Genomic DNA, 27,199 nt, shown 5'->3' on the forward strand with positions numbered 1-27,199 from the left:
ACGGGGCCCCCTTTTCTCACTATCTCAGCACGGGGGAAAAATGGGGGGGGGAATTGTTGATGCTCTGGGGAAAGAGGATAGCTGGCTTGCTTGGGTCCCGCGACGAGCGATTCCACCGCGAGCTCGTCGCCGACCGCCGTCTTCCTTGCCTCGGACCCGAGCTACTCGGTCTCTTCCCCCATTCTCCTCAGCCGACTGCAGCAAACCACCTGTTCGCCCTCGCTCCCGACTCCACTCCGCGCTCCAACCCGACTCTGCCCCAAAACTCTCTTCGCCCTTCCAAGGCCGACTCCCCGCTCCTCCAAGGCCGAATCTGTGCTCAAACCGACTCGACCGCGCTCCAAGCTCCAGGCTTCCTCTCTCTGCAGCTCCCTGACAGACTCCGAACCCCGACAGACTCTCTTAGATTCGCCCCGCGCTCGGCACTTTATAGGCCGGCAGGAGAACCCATATGCAAATTTCTGGATCAGAACGAGCTCGGGGGTGGAGCCACGCTCGCCCATTGGACGGAGGAAAAGGGGCGTGAGTCTCCCCTGATCCTCGAATTTGCATATCTGGATTCTACACAGACGCGCCTGGAGGCGGGGCCAAACCGCCCCGCGCATGCTGATTGGATGGATCAGAAGTGGGCGTGTAGCATTCCTGATCCGAATTCTCCTCGGAAAGGCCGCATTTTGCACTCGCGGTTCGGCGCGCACCTTGTCTGAGCCCACGACAGCCCGACGCTCGGTGTTCACAGGTGGTGCGGGAATGGCGGTAGAAGGAGGAGAGGTGAAGGTGGTGGAGGGTTTATGGTGTTGGTTTATGGCCATGGTGCCGTTTGGAATGGCGGTGATGCGATGTTTGCGGGAGCGAGTTGTGAAGGTAAAGATCGTGGCTGTTGGCGTTGTTGTTGTTGTGGTTGGTGGTTGTTGTGTGATGGCGGTTGAGACGTGGTTGGTTCAAAATAAAGATAGAACAGAAAAACGGCTATCTTAAAGGGTCGCAGCCCGAATGAATCACATTTATTCCCTCTAAACAACGGGTTTGGGCTAACTACACATGTACTTACAGAGATATCTCACCTACGGGACCTGAATGGTGGTTTGCGAATTTCCTCAACCGCAACACTATATATATATATATATATATATGTATATATATATATATATATATATATATATATATATATATATATATGTATATATATATATATATATATATATATATATATATATATATATATATATATATATATATATATATATATATATATATACATATATATATATATATATATATATATATATATATATATATATATATAATATGTATTCCGTCTGATATTTCTGCTGCTCCCCCCACTCGAGACACCATTCCATGCATGAACTGCTGTGAGTGAAAGATCTCTGCCTTACTAACATGCTGTCTCTCTTCTGCTTTAGTCTACATCAGGCTAAGTGGTCCTGTCATGTCCATTCTGCTGAAAAAAACTCTTCTGCATTTATTTTGTCTGTACCCTTCATCATGTTGAACATATCTATCAAATACCCTCCTAATTGACTCCTTTCCAATATGTTTTTTAAAAATCTTTTTTGACTTATTTGTTGATTTGAATCTTTTTTTAACGTCTTTTGTTGGTATTACATCGTCCCGTCATAAACATCTCACATTCTTGAAATGTATTCTCCGTGTCCTGCACTCTCGTTCTTTTTATCCTTCAGGTGTGCTCGTATGGGTCGATCTGTTCATCCCATCATGTGCACAGTCATCTCGCACGCTTTCCAACACAAGTTCAAAAGCGTGGGAAAAAAAACACATCAACACAAATCTGGAGGGGTGCCCCTTTTATGTATTACTGCAGTGGTCACACTAGCTCTTTTGAGCCGCTTGGCCATTATTTCCTTCCCCACCCCCCTCCTAATTCACGGCTGATTGTACTCCGATGTTCCACCGCGCAAGGCGAGCGGGAGGAGCCCTGAGAGTCCATTGGCGGTCACGAGGTGGAGGCGGCGTGGGATCTCGGGTTGCAGTGCCCGGCGCTCCTCCGCGATCCCCCCTGGGCCGGCCAGCTCCACGCTCTCCTCCCCGGAATGACAGCGGCTGGCTCCGGTCCAGGAGGCAGAAGGAAGGGAAGGTCGGAAGGAGGAGCGGTATATGGGATGAGTCCGTGCCGACCGAGGAGGGTGGTTGCACAAAGTTGCGAGCGCAGCGCGCTTGAATAACGACGAGAGATCCCCTCCCCCCTCGCAGACCCTCCCCACCACCCCCAATGGCTTGTTGAGCACGGCGGGAGGAGGGAGTGGAGAGGGAGGAGGGAGAAGGCGTGCGGGATAATAGACTGTCGTCGCGCTTTTTTTGCCGAGGAAGCACAATTAGGCCGGAGAGGCAGGGATCCGTCAGAAAGCGCGCTCGCAGGAGAGGCGCTTCCGAGCGGGCCATGGACAGGCGAAGAGGGAGGTTCCGATGGAGAACGAAAGACCCAAGGTCGTGGCCCGTCGCCGCGCTCGCCGTCCTGCTGCTGGTTCTCGAGCAAAGCCTGCGGGCGCACGGAGGTGGGAGCGCGCGCTGGCGTGCACGCGCGTGTATTCTTAGCAGAAAAACTTTTTGGGGAGTAACTATTTATCGCAAGGACGCATTTACTCTCTGGAGCCTGAATTAACCATCCGGGCTGATCTCCAACTTCAATTACAGGAAGGAGACAGAGACACAGACAGAAGGAATGATGAATGAACGCGAATTATAAATGCGCACTTTTAATCTCGCACATCATTTCCCTCGTCATGTTATTTCATATTATTTTATTTTATTTTTTATTTCTCATCAACAGATGATATCATGGTGAAACCAGAACTCTCGATCATGCCAGATCTATACCTTATGCACAATTTAAAGTTTGTTTTATCAACTTTTGAGCTCAAAAACGTTGGTCACGTGTGCACGAAAGGTGTTCTTCGAGGGTTCCCAGATGAAACCAATAATTTGATCGTTCCGTTTACCACTGTGGGGCTTTTCGCTTGCTGAAAGTCTGGGCTATGTTGGAGGTGCTGGTTCTTCTTGTGGAGTGAATTATTGTGAGTGAACAGACTGGACCTGGTAGGGAAGAGGAGGGGGGGGATTGATGTAGACCCGGTCAAGGGCTCGATTTGAACCTGCAATGTGTTACGGAAGCCTGTACCCCACGTCTGTGGCGTGGCCTGAACATGCCAAGATGCTCAATGCTCAGGGTCACCTCGCCCTGCGCTTTCATCCCTCCGTTCCGCTCGGCCTTGGAGACTCTCTCGTCTTTGGCAAAGCGAGACAGACGTGTGTGTGTGTGCGTGTGTGTGTGTGTGTGTGTGTGTGTGTGTGTGGTTTTTGCAAATTCTCCAAAATTGGTTTTCGTCGCACACAGTTGGTGGCTTGAAATGAGAGGCAAAAAAGAAAGTTTAAGGACCAGATGTGAGTTAACAAAATGCAAGTCATCTTTTTTGTAAGACCGCGGTGGAAGATAGCGATACGAGGCTATATGAGCACGTGAGGTGCCCCTTTCACATGCCCATCTCTTTTGCACGCGCCCTCTATCGGGGATTGAGAGATGGACTCAAACTGGAACAAGCTCGACAAAATGCTGTAAAATGAGTGTGCGCACATCAGCTCATTATTTTCTGTCTGATTTTCATCTCAATCATTTAAATCTGATATACCGGACCGGATTTGTTCCGCAGTGCCTTAAGACTGAATGCTGCCCGCTACGGGTCGAACGAGCTTGATCAGCGCTCGACTTGAGATGAGTTTTCCTTGGACTCTGTGAGAAAAAAAAATACAGCGTGACACCTCAGCTACATTCCCATTTGACTTCTGTAAGCCTAATATCATGCAAAGAACCAGCTCGGATAATGACATTTCACTGGCGAGGATGTGATCGGTGCACCGACATCAGCACAACTTGCCCAACATGCCTGGTGGACTGGAAAAGCTTTTTGATCAAAAAAAAAAACAATCACTAAGGCTTCCTTTACAGAACAATCAAATTATAAGGAGATCTGAGCCATGTTATTTATTCCATTTCCCAAGTTGGGTGATTTCAAGCTGTCGTGCGGCAGCCCGTTGGCAAGAACACATTCTATACTCCTTGAGTCTAAAAGTGCTTCCCTAGAGTCCACGCAGAGTTGGAAAAACATCGAAGACTATTTTGAATCGAGATGGGGGAACAATCAAGTAAATGTTGCTGTGGAAATTCCAAAAACCATTGACCATGGAATTTGACATCATCGACATCCTTTTCCCCCTTCCCCATTCATCTTCGACTCCTGCGGCAGTACATCCGAAGGAAGATCCCTTTGTACTTACCCATTGGCAGGTGAAGAGAAATCTGTGATGTCAGCTCATCTTCTTTGTTGAGTTTAATTTTGGTCAAACAGACTGGGATAAAACACACAAATTTACAGCACATGCAGTGTCGCCATTAAAGAGTATCCGCTTCAATAATAGTACAAATAATGATGTCATGATGGCCAAAATACCATGTGTGTGTGTGTGTGTGTGTGTGTGCTTGTACAACCGTGCATAGTCAGGTGACATGCCAAAATTGGTACGGAGGAAAGGTATCTGTTTCCTTCTCAACAACAGTGAGTCATCGACGTAGTGTAAGGTACTCGTGTGGTTTGGCCAATTTTGAAGACGGCTTTTCATCCCTCCAGAACTTGGATGCAGGTCTGAATCTCACTTGACAAATACATTCCAGCAGCTCTGATTTTATAATGCAATTAATCCCACGTTACACTGTTGTTGTTGAACCCCATAAGACATAACTTATGGTAGAACAGCCTCATCAATACTGCTTTAGAAAGAAAGATTTGCTTTGCCAGGAACTGTTTTTTTTTTTGTTTTTTTTTGCGGACCTCATCTGAGTTGTGTTGGAACTTTCCCCGGGCTATAACGTTCCAAAGTACATTGGTGGTTTGGTTTAGGTTCACCCTGATGCACAATGGGTTTTTGATATATTCCAATGAAGCTTGCTTTGGGTATTTTATTGTTGGAAAAACACAGGCCATAAGGTTGGAGTAAATCTCAACGAGAACCATTATACTCATTGAATTAGGGACTATGTATCCGTTACATACGTTCCGCCCCTCCTCTGTCCACCGTAACTCCGCTTTACATCAAACACCCATATTACAAACCCTCTTCATTGTCCTCCCTGCTCTTCTTTTCTCAAATTATCAATTCCCACCCCCACCTTCCCTAATTCCATCCCCAGTGCATTAAAAATAGGAAGATGATTCTTCGGGTTTATCTACATATTATGTATGCAAAAACTGTTGGCTTTTTAACACTGCCCTTTTCCTTCCCTGTATGTCCTATACCATTTTCCTCTCCCTCCCACACTATCACTCCCCCCCAACCTAACCTCCCTAACTCCCTGCCCCTCCTCTTCTCCGAGATCCACCCCACATTCCCTGCCTTTTCTCAGTTTCATTTTCCAACATCTTGCTCCACCCTACTCCTATTAGTGCATGCACTATATGGGTGGCTTGGGGGACCCAAGGCTGCATGCTTGAAAAGTTCAGACAGCGCTGGATATTTTTTTCCAAGTGTCTATGAAGTTACTATGAAGCTTCAGCTTGTTTTTATTTACGTCAATGTTTCTGAGGTTTCATACATCCAACTGAACTCTCCAGGGAATGCATTTACAAGAGTGATTTATGGAGAATAACCTTTTAATGGAGCATAAAAATACTGGGTTGGATGGAAAGGGAGGATGAAGGATTTTGAACGCTTCATAATGTGTACCGTGATTTATAGCTTGCACAAAGCTTAGAGAGCTTGCAAAATACGAAGATTTAACGAATATCAGCAGAGCACAGGCAACGGAAGATCAGTTTATGTTATCTTGTTTAAATTTTTTCCTGGCGTACCGCCAACTTGTGGTGCAGAGGAATGGAAACACTTCTCCAGATCCCGAGTCCTCAAAGCCAAACTGTGCTCGGGATTCTGATCCCTTTGTTGTTTAATCTGCACGGCTCGAGGATATGGTTCGGTTGTTCCTTTAGGTTTTGTCGTACTTTTTTGCTGGAAACCTTGAGTGGTAGGCTCATGATGTACACTGATCGTATTTTTGAGAGACGTTGGAAGCACACCATCTAGTGAAGGTTGAAGCACAGTGCATTCCTTTAGTGCTTATTTCCTGAGGATGTGATGTGGTTCTTGCTGCACCAAGAGTGTTGGAGCTCCTCAAGAATTCCCAGATGGTGGCTTTCCTGATCGAAGGATGTTGGAGGCACTCTCACTTGCATCTGCACTAAAGATCTCGGTCATTAAAAGTTTTTTTTTTTTCTTACGATTCTCAAAGGTTGCTGAAAAGTTCCGTTCAAACATTCCAGTTGAGATGCAGCGATGATCTACCGAATCCCTTGATATTCACTCGAGGGTGTGGTAAGGTTCTTGCAGCATCAAGAGTGTTGTAGTTCCTCAAGAATTCCCAGATGGTGGCTTTCCTAGTAAAAGAATGCTGGAGGGACTCTGACTTACATCTGCCTTAAAGATCTTCTGGATTATTAAAGGTATTTTTTCCTACTATTGTCACAGGTTGTTGAAACGTTCCATTCAAACATTTCAGTTGAGGCTTAGTGATAATCTACTGGATCGCTTGAAATCCGACCAAGGAGGTCAACGTCCTTCATCTGCGTGATTTAGCCTCTGATGGTCTTGCGTGATAGAGAGCTTTATTTGAAGATCACGATAAAGATTTTAGACTGGTATTGAATTGCACTCGGGACAAGGCCTGCATGGCTGTCCAACAGAAGTTGGATTTGCTCATCTGTGAGGCATTAGGACCTGGTGAATGGCGGAAGCTTTCTGTGCTTGGAGAAAACATACGCAGCTGTTTCCTGCATTTGTGCAGCTCCAATCTTTCCCAGCGATTGAAAGTGTGGGTGTATTGCCTTGCTTTTAAGAGCCGTTATGCATCTCCTTTCTTCTCAATCCACACAGCTCTCGTAAGGTCAGAGGACCGAGTAATATTCTTAGCTTTCATTCTTATTTAATTCATTCTTGCATTTATGGTTTCATACGTATTGTACAAATTTGTACAACATTGTGAATTATAATAGCTGATCTGAAAAACCTGAACAGCTCATACATTATGCTCAACAGTAATAGTTATTAATTCCAATTGGCCACTATCTTGCTCAGCTGCTTTGTTGCTTAAAAACACCTAATTACCCATTTTGCAGCTTTTGGGAGGATGGGGGGGGTCAAGCCAAGTTATTTTTTTAATTTTATTATTATTTTCAGGAGAACCTAGAGTGTTTGTGTGTTCATTTTTATCGTCACTGCAGAAATTTATATTTGTCTCTGTGAAATAGATGACAAAACAAGTTGAGTTCACTGTATCAGAAAGTCGGTCGACTTTGTATGTAGGGATGGAACTGACACAATAAGTTTAATGCAACACAAATCCTCAAATTTGTTTTGCCGAGATACAAACTTATAAACCTATAATATTCCTCCCAGTCATCTACGGAGGATTTCACATCCAACAACATTCATGAAGCTCTTGGACAGCATCGCTGAACTACAAAGCTGATGGACCCAAAACAGCCCCTTTGTAATTTGTCTTCATTTCAGACAGACAAACTCAAAAATGGTTTAAGCTTCATACTTGGTTTAAACACAAATCCACTGCATTTTACAGTGGATAGGTCCATGACCACTCAAATTTTTCATCACTTGAAAGGACAACACAAAGAAAGCATTTCTGCATACCGACTCATATGGCAATTAATGGCCAAGAGGGGTGGGACCATGCCTATCAATCAGCCTGGTAAGGGGTGGTGAGGTTCGAGGAGGAGGTGGGGGCACAGCGACACAATTGGCTAAAGGCCGATCACACCGACATGGGTGTGAATAACGGTGGAATATTATTTCTGTCCATTACATAAAAGTATTAGCAATAAAAAAAAACCTTTTATTTTAAATGCAAAAGGATGTAAAGATGGTATGCCAAAAAGTATGTAAACAAGATAGGGATCCTCACAAGGAATGATCACGTGAAACCATCCCGACATCTCTCTTTGAATAATGGTTGCTCCTTGTCCATCTCTGTATCCATCTGCAATGAACGTGTTTGCTGATTGCTTCCACATGTGAATTTGACCAATTAAATAGTAAACCGTTAATACATATACACAAGTAGATACGTACACACATATAAAAGTACACAGATACTGGATTCAGCTCATGTTTGTGGCGATAGAGATGTTTCGTGCCATTTTCAGGCACAACCATAATTACCCCACTCATGCTCAGTGGAAAGTGGGGTTAAGCAATTGGTTTGTATCTACAAACGTCAGTTTATGATTGAGGAACAACTTTATTTCAATTGAATGTTCTATTTTGAACACAAATCGGAAAACAGAGCCATAGTTAAGCAGTACTTTGACTCTCATTTAGTCCCGATCGCTCATGCGCGTAGAATAGTGAGATAATCATTGTACTCTGTCGGCCTGTCAGGCAGTCAAACAAAATTGAGAGTCATCCAATACAGGAAACTTACTGTTTTTAGTGATGTCATAAAGGGCACAAACGACAGGCACTAATGACTAATGTAACGTGCTAAATAAGGTGGTGTAAAAGACTCGGAATGCTTGGTGTTGGCTTCGTGGTTAAGGTGGCTTGCTTGGGAACCTTGGAGTCCTGAGTTCCAGCCCCTGTTGACTGTTGAATTAACACCAGGTAGGGTTGACTCAGCCTGTCATCTATCTGAGGTTGTTGTAATGAGTACCAGTGTTCTGAGTTCATAACCATTTGGTGTAACCTGCATCAGAGTCGTGACCCATCTGGGATTGTACTCCTTGTCAATGAAACTCCCTTGTCAACCCTATGTGCCTTTATGGTGTGAAAGGAATGGTATTATTAGATTTCAAGACAACAATAATGGTGGTAAACTTCCCCAATTTTTTTTTTTACAATCTTTAAAATACTTATTCCATTTGAATTCAATTCTATAATTGAACACCGTTGAGCAGAAATCACCTTTGTGTTGCTTTCAAAAACCTTCCGTTTAGCAGAAACTGGAAAAGTATTCATGCCCTGAAGGCAAAGTAACTATGAGAATCAGCATCGATGCCACAATGTCCTGAGGGGAGAATAACTGGTTGAAATTCTGCATTCTGACAAATATTGTGGCACATAGCCGTTACCATCATGCCTTTTATGCAAGCTTCATAAACAAAACTAGAAGGGCACTCGGTTGAGCGCATACCTCTGCCATACAATGCCTGATCCACAAGAACATATATTTTAAAAAATATATCAAATACCAATACATATTTCAAATATCGTGCTAAATATAGTTTTTGGCACTATCTCTCAATGGTGAAGAATCACTTTAAAAATTAAATAAATCTCGTATCCAGATACGGATTCAGATCTTCACCAAAAATATATCAATTCGTCCTTGCCACACATCCAACCTGTCCACCAAGTTCATCCGAATCCATCTACAACTTTTAGAGATATCGTGCACACAGACAAACGAACAGACAGAAAGGGGGTGAAAACATAACCTCCTTGACCTTCGGTGGTGGAGGTAACAAATGTAGATCATGCTCAGAATTGCAAAGCAAGAGTTTAAAACACCCTTCGCATGCCCTTTTTCTCAAGACTGTGTGGGGTATGGTGTTCTATGAACTCTCTAGTTCGAAGAAAGATGTAGGTATGTTTTCACATGATAATTCCTTGTGACCACCCCTACCTTGTTTACATACTTTTTGGCATACCATCCCTACATCCTTTTACATGAAAATGTTTTTTTTTTTAATTACTTGTAAATAATACCGGAGGTAGGAGAGTCATAGCTGCACTGTTTATTATAAATTGGAACCAGTTAAGATTCTTGAAAATCAATATTTAATCATGGGATGAACATACCATGAAACAAAGATAATAGTGATACATGATAGGTATTGCCTACATTGCCCTTATCCTGAAGATTGCTTCAGTTTATAAAGGTGTTGATTCATAAAAAAACTATGCATCAAGGTGTTATGATTCGAACAATTATATGTTGAACTCCATTCAAGCGATGGTTGAGCAACTTCTTTTTCAAGCTTCAAAATTTGAAGTCAATCAGTGCTGTAGATTAACTGGGTTTATGGTAATAATAGTGAAAATATCACCTGCCAAAAGGGCTATCCCAGTTCGCATGCTGATGTTGTCCCAACGTTGGCAAGGGTTGGAATGACCGCAAGAGGATTTCCAATGTTGGTCCATCATCAGCAAAAGTGACGTCTATTTAGCAACATTGTTGGTCCAATATTGAATAAAAGAACAGCCACGTGGCATACAAGAGATGGGATAATGGCTAATGTTGGGTCAATGGGCCAACGGACAAAATGACGTTTGTCTAACGGTGCTGCTGATGTTGAGCTCACCGTAACCCAATGTCATTGTGTCAGCTCAGATGTTAAATATTGGATCATATAGCAAAGGTGGGGGAGGGAGGAGAAATGGGGAAAGGGTAATTTGAGAAGATGGGAAGAAAGGTAAATACATGGGAATAAGGTTATAAGGAGATTGCAATAACAGAAGAGGAAAGAAGTGAGATGTGTGGATGATAAAGACGAGGGGGGGGGGGGAGAGGGCAGGGGTTCAAGTGTGGTGGCACAAACCATCGTATTTATGTATTAGTCCAACAGAATGATGCAGAGGTAGCGTACTTATGTTTAAGCCATCTAGCCTGGTTTGATCCATGACCCGGGGATAAACTGTCAGAATAGTGCGTCACAGGCAGGGCAATGCATCACAAAGCGAATTGTCCCTCAGATAGAAGTTAACTTGGGTATCCAATTTACAAGCATTACATGGTGGATATTAAAGATCCCATAGTGTCGTGGACGAGTTATCCCCAGCACGCTGAACATTGCCATGTGCCACGTATCAATAACATATTGCAAATTATTGCCACATATCCTCTTGCCAATGTTGGCAAATTATTGTAAATGCCAAACAAGTTTTGAAAATGCCAATTATGGCAGTAGTTGTAGTAGTAATAGTAATAGTAGAAGATTTATGCAACTTGAAATAAGAAAGCCTCGATGCCTTTCAAGCATAATTTGTCACATTCTGACACCAACAAACAAAAACTGACAGTCGGGAATGTTTGCCGATAAGCGAGGAAATTTACTGAGTAAAGTTCAAGTAAATGCCAACTGTTTTGTGGAATTTTGGCAAGTTGCAAGAGAAAATGGGATGTATTTTTTTCTCTAATGTGCAAAACCATCTTATACATGCCTGCAAGCACAGCACTTCTAATCTTAATTTTTCATGTTAAGACATTTCCTGTTCAAGGAATTCCTACAAAAGCAGATTGGAGTTGCCAAGATGTATCAGAAACGATGTTGTGCGGACATGTTGAGTCAGCATTTTCAGGGTGCCATCACCACCACTGGTGCATCAGCAGTTTCATTTTATCCTGCAGCTGCTTGCATTATATTTCAATTGATTCCATGATATCGTGAATTAATGCATTCGGTCTTTCTTTTAAGTTTGATATCATAAAACATGTTGACCTAAAGAACTTTAAGGAATTAAATTAGTAACTGCTGATGAATACATCCAGTGTGTCAATATGTAGTTCAGGTGTAATTGTTTGGGTGTTGGTTTTGAAATAAAATAATGACCATTCCAGACTTTTAAAATGGAAGAATTTTCTTCCCATACTTTATATGCAATGAAAGTCAGATGCACAGAAAGGACAATTTCACCCCCTTATGGCCTCCACCATCACCATCCAGCAATGGAACATGCGTTTTTACCCCGACACAGAACCCAAAACTCGATAACACCATTAACTGCCTGACTCGATTATTTTTCTGTGAGCTCAGGGTGAAAGAGTGTAAGGTTAGTGAAGTAGATGCACAACATGAGATTTAAATAATGAATAAAAAAGGTGGGAAGGAGTGCTTAGTTGAAGCTGACAAATGGAATTTTAGCCTATTTGGTGGCTTGCTTAAAGCTAAGATCTCAGTCCAACATATGGAAGCAACATTACTGACCTGAATGTATCTTAATTGCATTGTATTTTAGCGAATTGTTCCAATCTGTGTTAATTTTCCATTGCCAATATTGCTCTTCTGAAAGTCTTACCCTAGTAGCCAGACCATTTGGTAAGCCAGGCAGTTATCTTAGCAACTCTAGAGGTTTGACGACCCAATGGCCATCCTACGTCCCCTCCGTGGATCCCCATGAAGCTTAGATCTGCGTGTCGTGCTTCAATGAACCATTATGACTGTGTTTTTTTAGAGCATCTGACACAATTTCCTCCTTTCTTTTCCCCCCCAATAATCCACCCACCCCTCTTCAGCTGGGTTCATTGATGTACTCCAAGTGCTGGATTTTCCGCTTGCCCCCGAGGGTGTCACGCCAATTCAAGGTCTCTGCAACCGGCGCAGCGGCGTAGACCACCAAGACGTTGCTTATCGCATCAGCAAAGAAGCCCAACTCAGCGTGCCTACAAAGTTCCTCTTTCCAGGTCCGTTTGACTCTCCGCTGACACTCGGTTTTCTGTATTTAATTTGATGTTCAGTATGAAATTCGTTACAGGATGAAATAACGCTGCAAAGGATAGATAGGAACGAGGTTTTAAAAGTTCAATTGTTTGTCCTGCTTTTCCTTATTAATATTTTACAAATGTTTGGGTTTTCCAAGTATCTTCTGTTTTGATGGAATTATTAAATTTTCTTTTTAAGCTATACATTTACAAAAATCAATCAAGACACAAACACTTTAGAAGATTTGACATTGTTCATTTGGGTCTTTGGTATAATTCTGATGTCACTTCATGCATTTCTTTATTTACAGCTGATCTTAGGCTCATGGAGGAGCTCGCAGGTACGTCAAGTCGCACAAGGATGTTAGGAGACATCAATGCACTTTTTGCAGGAATTACAAGGACATTTAAGGGACAATGGACCAGTCAACAAGTATAAGAGATTTAAACCTGAGATCTGAGCATTGCATGAGCCAACTACTCAGATGGGAACACAAAATGTGCAAAGGACATGATAAATAAAAATGACACCTGACCAGATTTGTAGAAGAAGTGAGAGGTGTAATGACTTGTCACATTCTATTCTTCTCCTCTCTCTCTCTCTCTCTCTCTCTCTCTCTCTCTCTCTCTCTCTCTCTCTCTCTCTCTCTCTCTCTCTCTCTCTCTCGTGAGTTGTGAGTGAAAGTAAAGTGATCTGATTTTAGGTTTTGAGAAACCTTGTGTTTGTACAACCTATCTTTGATGTCAGGGGTGCTTCAGTTATTTTACATTATCCAAGGTGTGTGCATGCGTGCACACATTTTGTTTGAAGAGACATACAAGCAATTAATATGGTTATAAAACTTTACTTCAGCATAAGCGCAAATTTATGCTTTTGCATCTTCTTAAAATAATCACAAACTAGAATAACACTCGGTAGGGCACATACCTCTGCCAGGCTGAACAGTTTACGTTTTGAACATATATTTTTTGTTTTGTATATCAGCCGGATATACATCCAAACCTGAACCAACATCAAGTTGGCTTGTTCTTGTCTCCGACCCAACTCATCCACCTACTTTTGTCAAAATACATTCATAACTTTTTGAAATATCATGCTACATGTCATTTTTGGCCTTATCTCACAATGGTGAAGAATCGCTTTAAAAATTCTCATGTCCGGATCTGGATCTTCATCAAAATCGAATCAATTCGGCCTTGTCACATACCCAACCTCTCCACTAAGTTTTGTCCGAATCCGTCCATAACTTTTTGAGATATCCTGCTCACAGACAGACAGACAAACAGAAGAACAGATAGACGGGTGAAAACAACCTCCATTCGCCTTCGGTGGTGGAGGTAATAAGTACAAAATACTCATGGAGCTTGGATTTAAAATCGAATACCTCATAAACAAATTGTATTTTTGTATTTTCAAATTAAATAACATATTTCACTTTGATATGAGCAAAACCTTAATAGATCGGGTGGCACAGAAGTTAGCTTACTGAGCTTAACATGTTTATTTTCTGAAACAATATTGTACCTCAGACATCACTGGAATACAAATTGTCAAAATGTTTATTTGCAGAAACATTACAATGCAGCAATTAAAATGTCATGAAATATTTTTCTCAAAACTGATGATGAAAGTTAACGCTGAAACGATCTGTTGAACTATAATCTCAGCAAACTTACTTTTGGGCCACCCAATATGTGTAACACACACACACACACACACACACACACACACACACACACACACACGCACACACCCACACACACACACACACACACACACACACACACACACACACACACACACACACACACACACACACACACACACACACACACACACACACACACACACTGTAGTGCTTATAAACGCCCAGAGACACCAGCGTTCATGGATTGTTTCATTTCCGCACATGCCATAACCTCCAGAATCTCTTTATCTAAGCTGAATTACAAAATTTAATCTCCTTTATCGACTTTAGCAGTTGTTCTGACTGCTAAAAAAAAAAGGAAAAAGAAGTGTTCATTTGGCCATTTCGGACATCTCTTGACATTCCGGACGTCGATGGGTGCATGCTGTTTATATGACTGATCGGAGATCACTAATCACTTGCCAAGCCAGCCATTCCTTATCAACCATTTTGTAAGAGTGCTTGCTTGAGTGTTTAAGCCACTTGCTGAGCGCTATACAATATTTGTACTGTCACTGAATGTATCGATCGATTTGAACAAAGTTCAAGTGCCTTGTGCGGTGAGTCGGGCGGTGGTTTGCTCACTGAAAATGTGCAATTTTATTTTACACCATGTTGCCCCTTTTTGTACGATCTTTAATTATATGACTCGTCACTTCGGCATTGATAGATACATATAAAAAAAATTAAATGTTTAGTTTGTTAAAGTTTCTTCAACTGCTTCGTTTAAGTGATTGCTTGAGTGGAGTGCTTATAACATCTCCGGAGTTGGGAAGGCAAAATAATTTAGATAATTACAATGAGTAAAAAATGTTTTCAGTTTTTTTCTTGTATACATTGTCAAGGCTCGTATGAGAGTTAACACGCAATGCACCACAATGAGGGCAGGAGACGAGGGGTGGGAGAGGGTAGGACAAAACAGTGGGGGAACAGAGACATTAGGAAATCTGTGGAATGGAGGGGGATGGGGCGGGGAACATGGGGGTATACAAGATGGACACGACAGGGACTTTCAGGACCTTATACGACAGGGAACTTTCAGGAAGGAAAACTCACAAAACAACACAAATTTTGAAACAAAACCGAACTAGGAACACAGTAAATATGTAGGTAACAAAATAAACAGTCAAAACATGAGAAATAATGACCGGAAACTTAACTTTGAGAAAGTCACCAGAGACCCCTGAGAGAACCAGCCGTCCCCTCAAAACCCGGAACTGGAAGTCCTCAAGTTGTTGCAATAACAAAGCAACGAATTGACACATCACAGCAGGTTAGCCAAGAGTTATGCACACTCGCTCTAAATATAATAAGCCGACGAGCCTGGGTTTGAATCCCGATCCAGCTATAAACTGTCATCCCAGTGTTTCATAGGCAGGGTGATTCAACAGTGTGTGTGTCGTCCATCAGAGGGATGTTAAACTGGACATCACATCTGCTGGAATACCCCCCTCCTCCCCTCTCCCTATCCTCTCCTCCTCCCCTCTCCCATCCTCACTCTCCCTCCCCCTCTCACCCCTCCCTCTCTCGCATGTTCTCTCTCCCTCCCACCCCTATCCCTTCTCTCTCCCTCTCTCACCCTGCTCCCCCACTTCTCCCCCTCTGTTAAGGGGACTTTTAAGTACTGACAGTTTAGTTTTGAATTTACCACATATTGGATATAGCATGGGTTAATATGCTCCCACCTGGTTTTACATAGAATTCAGCAGTTAAAAAGAAATTGTTGCTCTTTGAGCGTGTTTTATCACCCTTCAATTTGACTCACGCCACCTTTCCTTCCCTTCGTGCTGCCTTCTCTTTTCTTCATGCTGCCTTCCGTCCCACTCCCATTATGCTTACCACCTTCCAAACCCCCTCCCCTCTCCATCCCCCACCCACATGAACATCTCTGGGTGGTCTCTGTATGCTGTATTAACATGCTGTTTTAACGTACCCCATTTTGTTAAATCCTGTACCACCCTCCCCCCTCCCCTTCTCCACAAGTCACACCACCAAATGCAAGTCGAGAACACCTCCCCTCACACTCACCTCCTCCCTAACCCCCTCCACCTCCCCACTTCCCCCTTCCCTCCTCCTCTCTTCCCCATTTGTATCGCTCTCACCCCTCCCTCCCAGAGTGTATAGTGGCATTTGATGAGGCGTCACTCTTCCCACCCCTTCCTTGCTCTCCCATCCTGCTGTGCCCCCTTCCACACTGTCCCTCCCCTCCCCTTCTCTCACCCCCTCCTCTCTACCTCTCCCTCCTCTCTCTCTCCCCCCTCTCCCCCCCCCCCCAATAATGTTCTCATCAGCAAAGTGATGGGTTGTGTCTGCGAATCTCGTAATAAATAGCAAGAGTAGATCCAGTCACAGGTGACGTTTCACCAGTGAGAGACCTGATTCGGTCTTCTTTTCATTACATGTTGACTGCTATTGACATTGCACCTGGTGCATGCTTGGGAGCCTCGGTGGTGTATATTTCTCTCTGCACTCTCACTGATGACTCGCCAATCATTGATGAAACTGGTCAGGTGGCTGAGGGCGTGTGTATCATTTGTGATTTTTCATGTATCTAATATGTACTACCCATGAATGTTTTTCAGCTGAAGAGGAACTTGGGTAGAGTTTGAAACAGGCAAAGTGGCTTACCTTGTGTAGCTTTCCTTGGTTGCTTTATGCAGCTTTCTTTGTCTGGAAGAGTGTGGGAGGAGTCGATTTATTTATATTCTTCACCACCTGGGTAATTGATTAGGTGAGAGCTGATTGGTTATTCCCTCTAGTCACAGGTGAGATGTGACTGGCCCTTGTTTTCACTATATGTGTGTATATATATATATATATATATATATATATATATATATATATATATATATATATATATATATATATATATATATTGTTGCGGTTTTCGCGCCCGCCGGCGTGCGACGGCCACGTAACTCGAATCGCGGCACGTCGCCCACCGGACGGACAATCCAGTCGTGACCCTCTCGGACTAACGCCGGGAACCAGTCACGGGTGGACCTTTCGGTCACACCGCGATCGAGCCAATCAGCCCCCGCGTGGGATAGGGTTGCTCGCCAAATTCGAACTACCTAAGTACCCACGCGGAGGGTAGACCGGGCGATCGCACCTCGCCGCAGGTCGACTTCGGACACGGGCCACTTAAGCGACCCGTTCCGTACTATCAGAATAACCGAGCGGTGTTATCGTCGACCTCGACGGTTCGATTAATTATCGGGCGTATTCAGCCCACTACCAACCCTTTACGTGAAGCAAGATGGGGGTTCAATGGGGAAAAGACGAAGCGAAGCGAGAGAACAGTTCAACAATAAAGCACGTTTATTCTCGGCACACGGGAAGCACACAAATACAATTCCACCAAATGCACACAAAAAAGAAAACATAAAAGTGAAAACACAGTGCAGAGCTAATACCGACTACCGAGCACACGGCAACACTTATACAATTCTACTTCACAGACGGCGCCGACAACACATACCCAAAACCAAGGAAAAGAAATACCTCAAGAATGAGGTAGGCCTGGGGCCGAGACCAGGTCGGGCCTACCGTCTGGTGATGGAGACGCGGAGCGGCGATGGCCCGCAACCGCGGGCCTCGTGGACAGTGCCTGGCAGGGGGGTGGGAACGGGGCCCCCTTGGTCGCACTATCTCAGCGCGGGGGGAACAGGAGGGGGTTGCTGATGCTCGGGGTATAGAGGATCTTTATTATGTGCGACGAGCGTCTCCACTTCGGCCAGGTCGCGCTGCCGGCCTCCCAGGGCGCGCAGCTCCTTGCACGACGCGAGCACCCTTCGTCCGACTCGCCGCCTCTCCACAGCTCGTCCCCTCCGTTCCGACTCTCCTTCGCCTCGTTCCGACCTTTACGACTCCTTTCTTCCTCGTTCCGACTTCTTACTCCTGCTTTGACTGACGAACACCGTCCTTTTATCCCCCCGTAACTTCGCCTTTGACCCCCTCCCTTTGACCTTTCAACTCGCTCCCCATTGGCCCGACAAAAAGTGGGCGTGAAGGCTTTTTGATCCACAAATTTGCATATATCGATCGCCCTGGGGGCGGGGCCAATTCGCCCCTCGCTCACCGATTGGACGGCAAAAAGTGGGCGTGTGTCGTTTTGGATCCGTTTTTGAAGCAGAAAATCCGTGATTTTGTACACGCTGTTCAACGTGCGCCCTACACGAGTCCAGCATCGGTGCCCATGAGTGGCGCGAGACGACGGCGTTGCGATGGTGCCGAGTTGTGACGGTAAAGGTCGTGGGGGATGTGGTGAAGCGGTGGTTGTGGTTGGTGGTTGATGTTGTGGTTGTGATGGTGGCGATTGGTCCAAAATAAAGATAGTAAAAGAAAAACGGCTATCCTGAAGAGTCGCAGCTCGCATAAATGACATGTATTCCCCCTAGACAACGGGTTTGGGCCTAACTACACATGCACTTACCGAGATACCTCACCTAAGGGACCTGAATGGTGGTTTGCGAATCTGGTAACCACAACACTACCCCCTTCCCTTTTTACAGACTCGTCCCGAGTCGTCAAATTTTCGTGTGCCATCATGTGTAGTTTTCCCCTAGTACATTTTACCTACGGATCCCTGAGTGCGACATTCATGGTATTCGTGTCCCCAAAATAAATAACCTGAGGGCTGCGTAACTATCTAAACAAACTCACTCACACGGACGACTTAAATAAAATTGCCGGCGCTAAGACAAACATGCCGGGGCGCACTCATATTTACAGTACATCTTAACCTTAACTTACAAATTTTACACTAAACCATGGCCCAGGATCAATGAACTCTGCAAAAAGAAAGCAGTTAGCAGGGAGCCAGGCTGCCCGCATGCAGTCTCTGGCTCAAACAATGCAGGTGACAGGGAACGTGGCTGGCTGCTCACACGCAGTCCAAGGCCTTCCCTTTTGAACTGAACGCAGTGAACCACAACGGTGCATGGGCTGCACAAACGCAGTCTCCGTGCCAGCTCAAGTGGCACACGCAATGAGCACAACGAATGGATGAATGAACACAAACACGGTGCACGGGCCGCCACTGCAGGCCCGTGTTGTAGCTGCCAACAGGGCAGTTCTTGCAGCTTGCAAACTGTTGCTTTCTGATCCTGGCGCACATGGAAACGAACAGGGGGGGGGGGGCAAAGCAAAATTGAACGGGGCGGTGAACATGGGCAGTGGGCATGGCATGGCAAAGGCAAGCAGGCAAACTCAGCCCGCAGAATAAGGCCGCTGCAGGCAAACTCAGCCCGCAGAACCAGGCCGCTGCAGGCAAACACAGCCGGCAGATGAACTGGCCGGCACAGGCCTTGAAGAAAAACAGCCAGCAGATGAACTGGCCGGCACAGGCCTTGCAGAAAAACAGCCAGCCGGCAGACGATCCAGCCGGCACAGGCCTTGCAGCACAGCAGCTGCAGATGAAGCTGGCCAGCCTCTGCCTCGAAGAAAAACACGGCCAGCCGATGAAGTTGGCCAGCCTTTGCCGTCAGTGGAAGTTGGTGGAGGGAGTGCGGTGGTGCTGGCCACTTGGAAGGTGGGCTCGGACCTACCTCCCTGTCTCCCTCCCAACTATCGCCTTTGCCTGTCACTGTACATACCCACTCCCTTAATTTGTGAAAAACCAATTTAGCCCCAACTTATTTTTTTTGTTGTTTTTATTCTTACTCCCCCACTATAAATCGTCCCCTAACCCCCTTTATCGTCCTTGTTCGGCTAACCTATCCTGTCACCTAGCCTACTCCCAACCCCTACGTTCCCTTCCCGGAGGGGAATAAGGGAGAGCTAACGTCCTGTGCCGAGGCCCAACTCAAGCCTCAGAATGGCCTCCCCAGAGTTCGGCGATCTAACCCAAAGTGGGTCCAGCGGCCCACAACGACAGCGAGGGGATGGATGGTGCGGAGGGGTACACTTCCTAATCTACCCTAACCATTAACTCTTAAACTACCCCGGGGCTTTCAACAAGCGCCTCCTCGCTTAAACTATTGGTTCTATAAACCCAGATTCCCGTCGCCTGTGTTGGTGTCCTCACAATTTCGGGCCTCACCCCCCAATTTTCTCTCCGTGCCCTCACACGGTCTCCTGGCTGGGACACGTGGCTCCCTTTGGCAGGCACGACCCTCTGCCGAATCTCCCGCTATGGCACCCCCGGGCACTACACTGCCTCCGAGCCTACCAGCTCCCTAACACCGGGGAGTGCCCCCCATGGCACCTCCCCTGAAACGCACACGTGGCAGGCCGGCCTCCCGGGCCCCTTTCCGAGGGTCACCCGTGCCCACTGCACTGCCCACGCGGCTAATAGCGCCCGGGCCCCGCACCAAGCAGGCGCACCCGTGCCCACTACTCTATCCCGGCCCCCCATGGGCCCTTGGCCTACCGCGGCCGACTAGCCTGGTGCCCGGGGTACCCACTCAGCGATACTCACCTTTCGCAGCCACGCTCCCAAGCCCGTCAACAGGGCTCCTGCACCCCTCCAAATGGGTCTCGAGCCTACTTTCCCACCAACAACAAAACGACCTCCATTTTTCAATTTGACTAACCCAGCTAACTCAGTCTACACTGACCCCGGGGTCCCTTGGGCGGGAGTCACTCCTCCCCCCAATCACTCATCGCACCATGCATTCCCCATTCGCTCCACTCACACAGACCCGCTGGCCTCACTCACTCATCATGTACTCACCTCTCAACTCTTCAACACACACACCACTGAACTCTGCCATCCTCCTAACTACCTCCCCTAACTAACTCGTGCTCCCACGTCGTCCCTTAAACTACAGCACGTTCCTTTTAACACTACGTAGCTAAGCTACGTCCCCTCTACACACTCACTGTCAGTCACTGTCTCCTCACTCAAAAATTCATTTTATTTCCCAACCTAGATCTGGCTACAATCCCTCTAACTAATCCATTCCACGGACTCCATGAGGACTTACCCCTGCCCCATGAAGTCGGTCTAACTAAGCTAACCCTTCCCCCTAACTAGTTTCATCCTGTGCCCAGGTAAGGGGGTCTTTCACCCCTTGCCCAGGAATCCTTTGCACCCGAAAGTGAGGCTTGGCTTTCCTTTTTTTTTTTTCTCTTTACATGCGCAGCACCTGCGCGGCAACTCAGAGCTCGCGCACTTTGCACCTGCCCGTGACGTCATGCAGCTGCACGTGTTCCTCGTCCCTCCTTGGACGGGACCATCCGGCAGAGATACCCCTCCTGCCGAATTCCAACCCCACGTGCAGCCATGACGTCACCGTGCGCATAAAACACAAGCCACACGTCTCGAGGGGTTCCCCACGCGAACACATGTGCTTTGCCCGTTGGAGCTTAACACACACGATCGCGTGGAGAACCCGTCCGGTCCAAATCCATTTACCTGCCTAAACTTTGTCCGTCCGCGGGATCGGCAAATCCACCGCGTGCGTTTCCGGACCGGGACTTCACTCTCGCAAGCGAGCACGTGGTGGTCTCGTGCGTTGCACAGCACGAACCGCGTGCTCACTGCTGGGTGAACCCGGCACGGTCCGCGAAACAACTGCAGCCGCTACTCGGCTTTCTCTCCTCTGTCGCCGTCGTCGTCTCCATTCCACACACGCATACCTGCGTGTTACGACGCACACAGTCCACTCAATCACATTCACACCGGGAGACGCGGCTGCGTGCTCCCGCATGCCAACCGACATCTCCCTCTCATACCGCTCTCTCACACACACGGTCTCCCTTGCACACAGCGACCTTGCACACGGCCGTTCACTCACGCGTGCCTCACTACTCACACAAACCATACTACTCACACATGGTGCTCCATTCACTCGCGCGGGGGAACTCACCCGCGGTGCCTCACCCACACACGCGAGGGCACTCAACCGCTGTGCCTCATCCACACACCGTGCCTCATCCACACACGGTTCCTCACCCACACACGCGGGGGCACTAACCCGCGGTGCCTCATCCACACTGGCCGTTTCACTCACACACACGGCCTCTTCCACACACGGTGCCTCATCCACACTCGGCGTGCTGGGAAGCACGTACTCTGGCACCATCGCCACCACACCACTCACACACGGGGTCGCTTCCACACACGGGGACGCACTCACACCTTGCACCACACACACAGGGACAACCATACTGGGGATTCGTGTTCCCACAAGGGTCTCCGGGGCCTCTATACCCCCCAAGCTCTCCAAGCACCCGTCCACAGCACTCGTCCCCTCAACCTCGCAAAGCACGACCGAACTCACCTGGTCGTGACTCGCCTCAAGGGGGCATACTCCCTCCCCTCGTTCCTGGAGGAGGCCATCCCGCTGCTCGCACCGGGTCCCTACACGCTCCGCGAGCTCACCCCCCAATTTTCTCTCCGCTACCTCTGTGTGTGTGTGTGCGTCACTTACCCCGTCTTCCTCGTGTAGTCTCTCCTCTATGGTTCCCTTCCCGGCTACCGTCACTGCCAACTCTTCACCCTTTACCTCCCTTGTCTCAACTATTATTTCTGTTGTCGTCACCTCGTGTCTCGTCTCACACGTTTTGGTCTCCCCATTTAATTTTTCCCTTTCGGTCATAGTCACGACCCTCGCCCAACACGTTCCACGAATTATTTTTTTCACCCGCCTCCACCGCGGGCCTGTCCTTTCGTTGCACCCCATCCAGCTCGTTTGCTCCTACACGTGGGTCGCCATTCCCAGCTCCCTGGTCACGGCCTTCATGCCCGCCTGCAGGCATCGGCCCATGTTCTGCGTCTCACCCCGTAGTTCTTTCATTTCTTTTCTCATTTGCTGTGTATTCGCATCCATCGTTTCGTTCATGCCTTTCATTTCGTTTTTTATTTCATTTGTATTTGTATCCATCGTCGTTTTCACTTCATTCATTTGTTTGTTCATTGCCGCCAGCATGGCTATAGCTGGGCCATGTTGGATGCACTCAGCTGAGCCGTTTCGGCAAGGGTTGGGGAAGGGTCTTGGTGGAGAGGGGGGGGGGAGGTGTCATACACCGCGGCCGCTGCCGCCTCGGGCCCTGGGTTCAGTTGGGCGAGTCCGTGTTCCTGCACAATCAACATTTCCTGCTCGGGGATTCCATCCTGGACCATGGATTCTACATTACTACACATATACATTTCTAATACCCCCGGCTCCCGCTCGCCTTGAGACGCCATCTTGCTTCTCGTGAAGGGTTAATTTGCTCGCTCGTAATTTGGAGGGAATCGGGGGTCGCTTCTCTCACCCCTGGACCGATTCCCGTGAATTTCGCTGGAGACAGGAGAGCCTGTTGTCCCGCTCTCCAATACCAGTGCCGCGAGGAGGGCGATGAATTTGTATCCCACTCCTGACACCAGTGTTGCGGTTTTCGCGCCCGCCGGCGTGCGACGGCCACGTAACTCGAATCGCGGCACGTCGCCCACCGGACGGACAATCCAGTCGTGACCCTCTCGGACTAACGCCGGGAACCAGTCACGAGGTGGACCTTCGGTCACACCGCGATCGAGCCAATCAGCCCCGCGTGGGATAGGGTTGCTCGCCAATTCGAACTACCTAAGTACCCACGCGGAGGGTAGACCGGGCGATCGCACCTCGCCGCAGGTCGACTTCGGACACGGGCCACTTGCCGACCCGTTCCGTACTATCAGAATAACCGAGCGGTGTTATCGTCGACCTCGACGGTTCGATTAATTATCGGGCGTATTCAGCCCACTACCAACCCTTTACGTGAAGCAAGATGGGGGTTCAATGGGGAAAAGACGAAGCGAAGCGAGAGAACAGTTCAACAATAAAGCACGTTTATTCTCGGCACACGGGAAGCACACAAATACAATTCCACCAAATGCACACAAAAAAGAAAACATAAAAGTGAAAACACAGTGCAGAGCTAATACCGACTACCGAGCACACGGCAACACTTATACAATTCTACTTCACAGACGGCGCCGACAACACATACCCAAAACCAAGGAAAAGAAATACCTCAAGAATGAGGTAGGCCTGGGGCCGAGACCAGGTCGGGCCTACCCGTCTGGTGATGAGACGCGGAGCGGCGATGGCCCCGCAACCCGCGGGCCTCGTGGACAGTGCCTGGCAGGGGGGTGGGAACGGGGCCCCCTTGGTCGCACTATCTCAGCGCGGGGGGGAAACAGGAGGGGGGGTTGCTGATGCTCGGGGTATAGAGGATCTTTATTATGTGCGACGAGCGTCTCCACTTCGGCCAGGTCGCGCTGCCGGCCTCCCAGGGCGCGCAGCTCCTTGCACGACGCGAGCACCCTTCGTCCGACTCGCCGCCTCTCCACAGCTCGTCCCCTCCGTTCCGACTCTCCTTCGCCTCGTTCCGACCTTTACGACTCCTTTCTTCCTCGTTCCGACTTCTTACTCCTGCTTTGACTGACGAACACCGTCCTTTTATCCCCCCGTAACTTCGCCTTTGACCCCCTCCCTTTGACCTTTCAACTCGCTCCCCATTGGCCCGACAAAAAGTGGGCGTGAAGGCTTTTTGATCCACAAATTTGCATATATCGATCGCCCTGGGGGCGGGCCCAATTCGCCCCTCGCTCACCGATTGGACGGCAAAAAGTGGGCGTGTGTCGTTTTGGATCCGTTTTTGAAGCAGAAAATCCGTGATTTTGTACACGCTGTTCAACGTGCGCCCTACACGAGTCCAGCATCGGTGCCCATGAGTGGCGCGAGACGACGGCGATGCGATGGTGGCGAGTTGTGACGGTAAAGGTCGTGGCGGTTGTGGTGAAGCGGTGGTTGTGGTTGGTGGTTGATGTTGTGGTTGTGATGGTGGCGATTGGTCCAAAATAAAGATAGTAAAAGAAAAACGGCTATCCTGAAGAGTCGCAGCTCGCATAAATGACATGTATTCCCCCTAGACAACGGGTTTGGGCCTAACTACACATGCACTTACCGAGATACCTCACCTAAGGGACCTGAATGGTGGTTTGCGAATCTGGTAACCACAACAATATACACACACGCATGTCATTCTATCCAGAAGTTGTATATTTGCATTTGGGTGTTATGAGGCTAAAGGAAACCTGAGTTTATGTCAGCCAAAACACTATCATAGCAAAATTTCATTTTTATCAAACTTCAACACTGTTGAAATCGCTCTCTCAGCCACAATTCGTTATAATGTCTGTATGCAGGAAGTGTTCCCTGGAGTAACTAAACCAAGAGTTACAGATGATATACAGTGGCCAAGAGTATTCATCCCCTCTTAATTATGCCACATTGACATGAATTACAAATTATGTAGAAACTTTTTCCAAATGAACCTTTTTATTCATAACGGAGGAGATAGAACGAAACACTGTTCTAGTTGAAGGAGGTTACATATCAGGAATACCTGCAAAATACATGTACAAATCAAAATTCACTGGTTGTAGAAGTATTCAGCCCCTTTGGTCAGTACTTAGTGAAAGCACCTTTTACATCAATGACTGCAACGATTGTTTTTGGTTAGTTCTCTACCACTCTATCACAGTGAGATGGTGAAATCTTTACCTATTCTTCATGTGAAAATTGCTCTCGTTCTGCCAAGTTTGATGAGGATCATCGATGGACTGCAATCTTCAAGTCTCGCCATGAATGTTCAATTGAGTTCAAGTCACGGCTTTGACTGGGCAACTCAAGAACATTTATTTTCTTCTTGTTCAGCTACTCCAGTGTGGCTTTAGCTTTATGCTTTGGATCATTGTTCTGCTGAAATGTGAATCTCCTACCCAGTTCCAGATTCATGGCTGACTCAAACAGGCTGACATAGAGGCCAGCTTTGTGAAGGGAATGGGATATTGTTGATTGATGAACACTGACCCCCCATCTTGGACATGGAGCCTTGCAGATCTTTCAAAGTCATTGTTGGATTTACAGTGACATCCCAAACCAGTTTCCTGCTTGTCCGGCTACTGAGTTTGGATGGGTGACCTGATCTGGGTAGAGTCTGGGTGGTATGATACGTCTTCCACTTCTTAATGATTGATGTCACCATACTGAAAAGGATAATGAGTGACTTTGAAATCTTCTTATAACCCTCTCATGAATGGTGCTTCTCCACCACTCTATGTATGACTTCCTTGGAAAGCTCCTTGGTCGTCATGTTTGCCTTGTTGGTTGACTAAGTGAGTTCCACCTTAAAAATCCTTAGATAAGTGGTGAGCTTAATTTTGAAGTTAAACCATGGATTACATACAGGTGAAACTTCTTACATTTACTTTGTGGCCTTTCAAACAAATAATTTGCTCCTGAAGTGATTTAGGGTTAATTACGCAAAGGGTTTGAATACTTATGCAACTGAGAATCATCTGATTTTTCTCCGTTAATCTACTTTTCACATTTTATCTGCATATTTTGGATTTATCACTTTTGAAGTAGTTCCTAAAGAGGCAACATGTTAAGTTTGATTTGAAAGTATCATGAAATAAGCTCAGGTGCCATCAAAATGTGAAAACTTTGGAGCGAGGTGAATACTTTTGCAGGTCGCTGTATTTTCTTTGACTGACATTATCAGAAATTTACAGCAGTTTAATTGGTTTCTTAAAGCCCCTATCCATGATGCCATAGCCTTGTTGCTTGTTGATCTTTTTTTTGGGGGGGGTGGGCACTGAGAGTATCTTGGAGGGCCACCACTACATGGCAACTGTCATGAGGCCCATGGATAGTTAGGGAAGAATTTCCAATTTGGCCAGGGTACCAGCACACAATTGCCTCCGCTTTGCGAAGAACACCTTGTAATCTTTCAAACCCACCTGAAAATGCTTGCAAAGTTGTCATCTACTTAATACCCTATCCGACAGATGGCTTGCTCATTGATGCAACGGCCTGCTGCAAAACACCAGGGTGACATCGTATAGTCTCACATCGGGGTCAAAACCCAGACTAGACAACTCAAAAGCGAGTGCGTGCCCTCTGAGGTATCTTGCCTGCCCGAAGGAGAATGTAGGCCTGCCTCCTTTTTAAGGCTTGTAAAAGTGATCATTGAACAACTTTCAACTTGAGCATTTCATTGACCATACGACCTACTTCTT

At 46.7% G+C, this 27,199-nt stretch overlaps 1 protein-coding gene across 3 annotated transcripts in view; it reads left to right on the forward strand.

Annotated features, from left to right (window-relative positions):
• The first annotated feature begins 2,048 nt into the window (after nt 1-2,048).
• The window catches only part of LOC147012783 (uncharacterized), a 416,846-nt gene continuing 391,695 nt past the window's right edge, over nt 2,049-27,199 (forward strand). The window contains exons 1-2 of one of the 3 annotated variants that reach the window (XM_085853969.1): nt 2,049-2,534; nt 12,329-12,496. In XM_085853969.1, the coding sequence (XP_085710095.1) occupies nt 2,420-2,534; nt 12,329-12,496 (283 nt within the window). In that variant the 5' untranslated portion in view covers nt 2,049-2,419. The remainder of the gene's footprint in view (nt 2,535-12,328; nt 12,497-27,199) is intronic. The other 2 variants (XM_085853968.1, XM_085853966.1) reach the window with 2 other exon arrangements.

Source organism: Eptatretus burgeri, chromosome 14 (assembly GCF_056783735.1).
Source record: "Eptatretus burgeri isolate ZD-2024b chromosome 14, Ebu_testis_v1, whole genome shotgun sequence".
In the NCBI taxonomy this organism is placed as follows: Eukaryota; Metazoa; Chordata; class Myxini; order Myxiniformes; family Myxinidae; genus Eptatretus; species Eptatretus burgeri.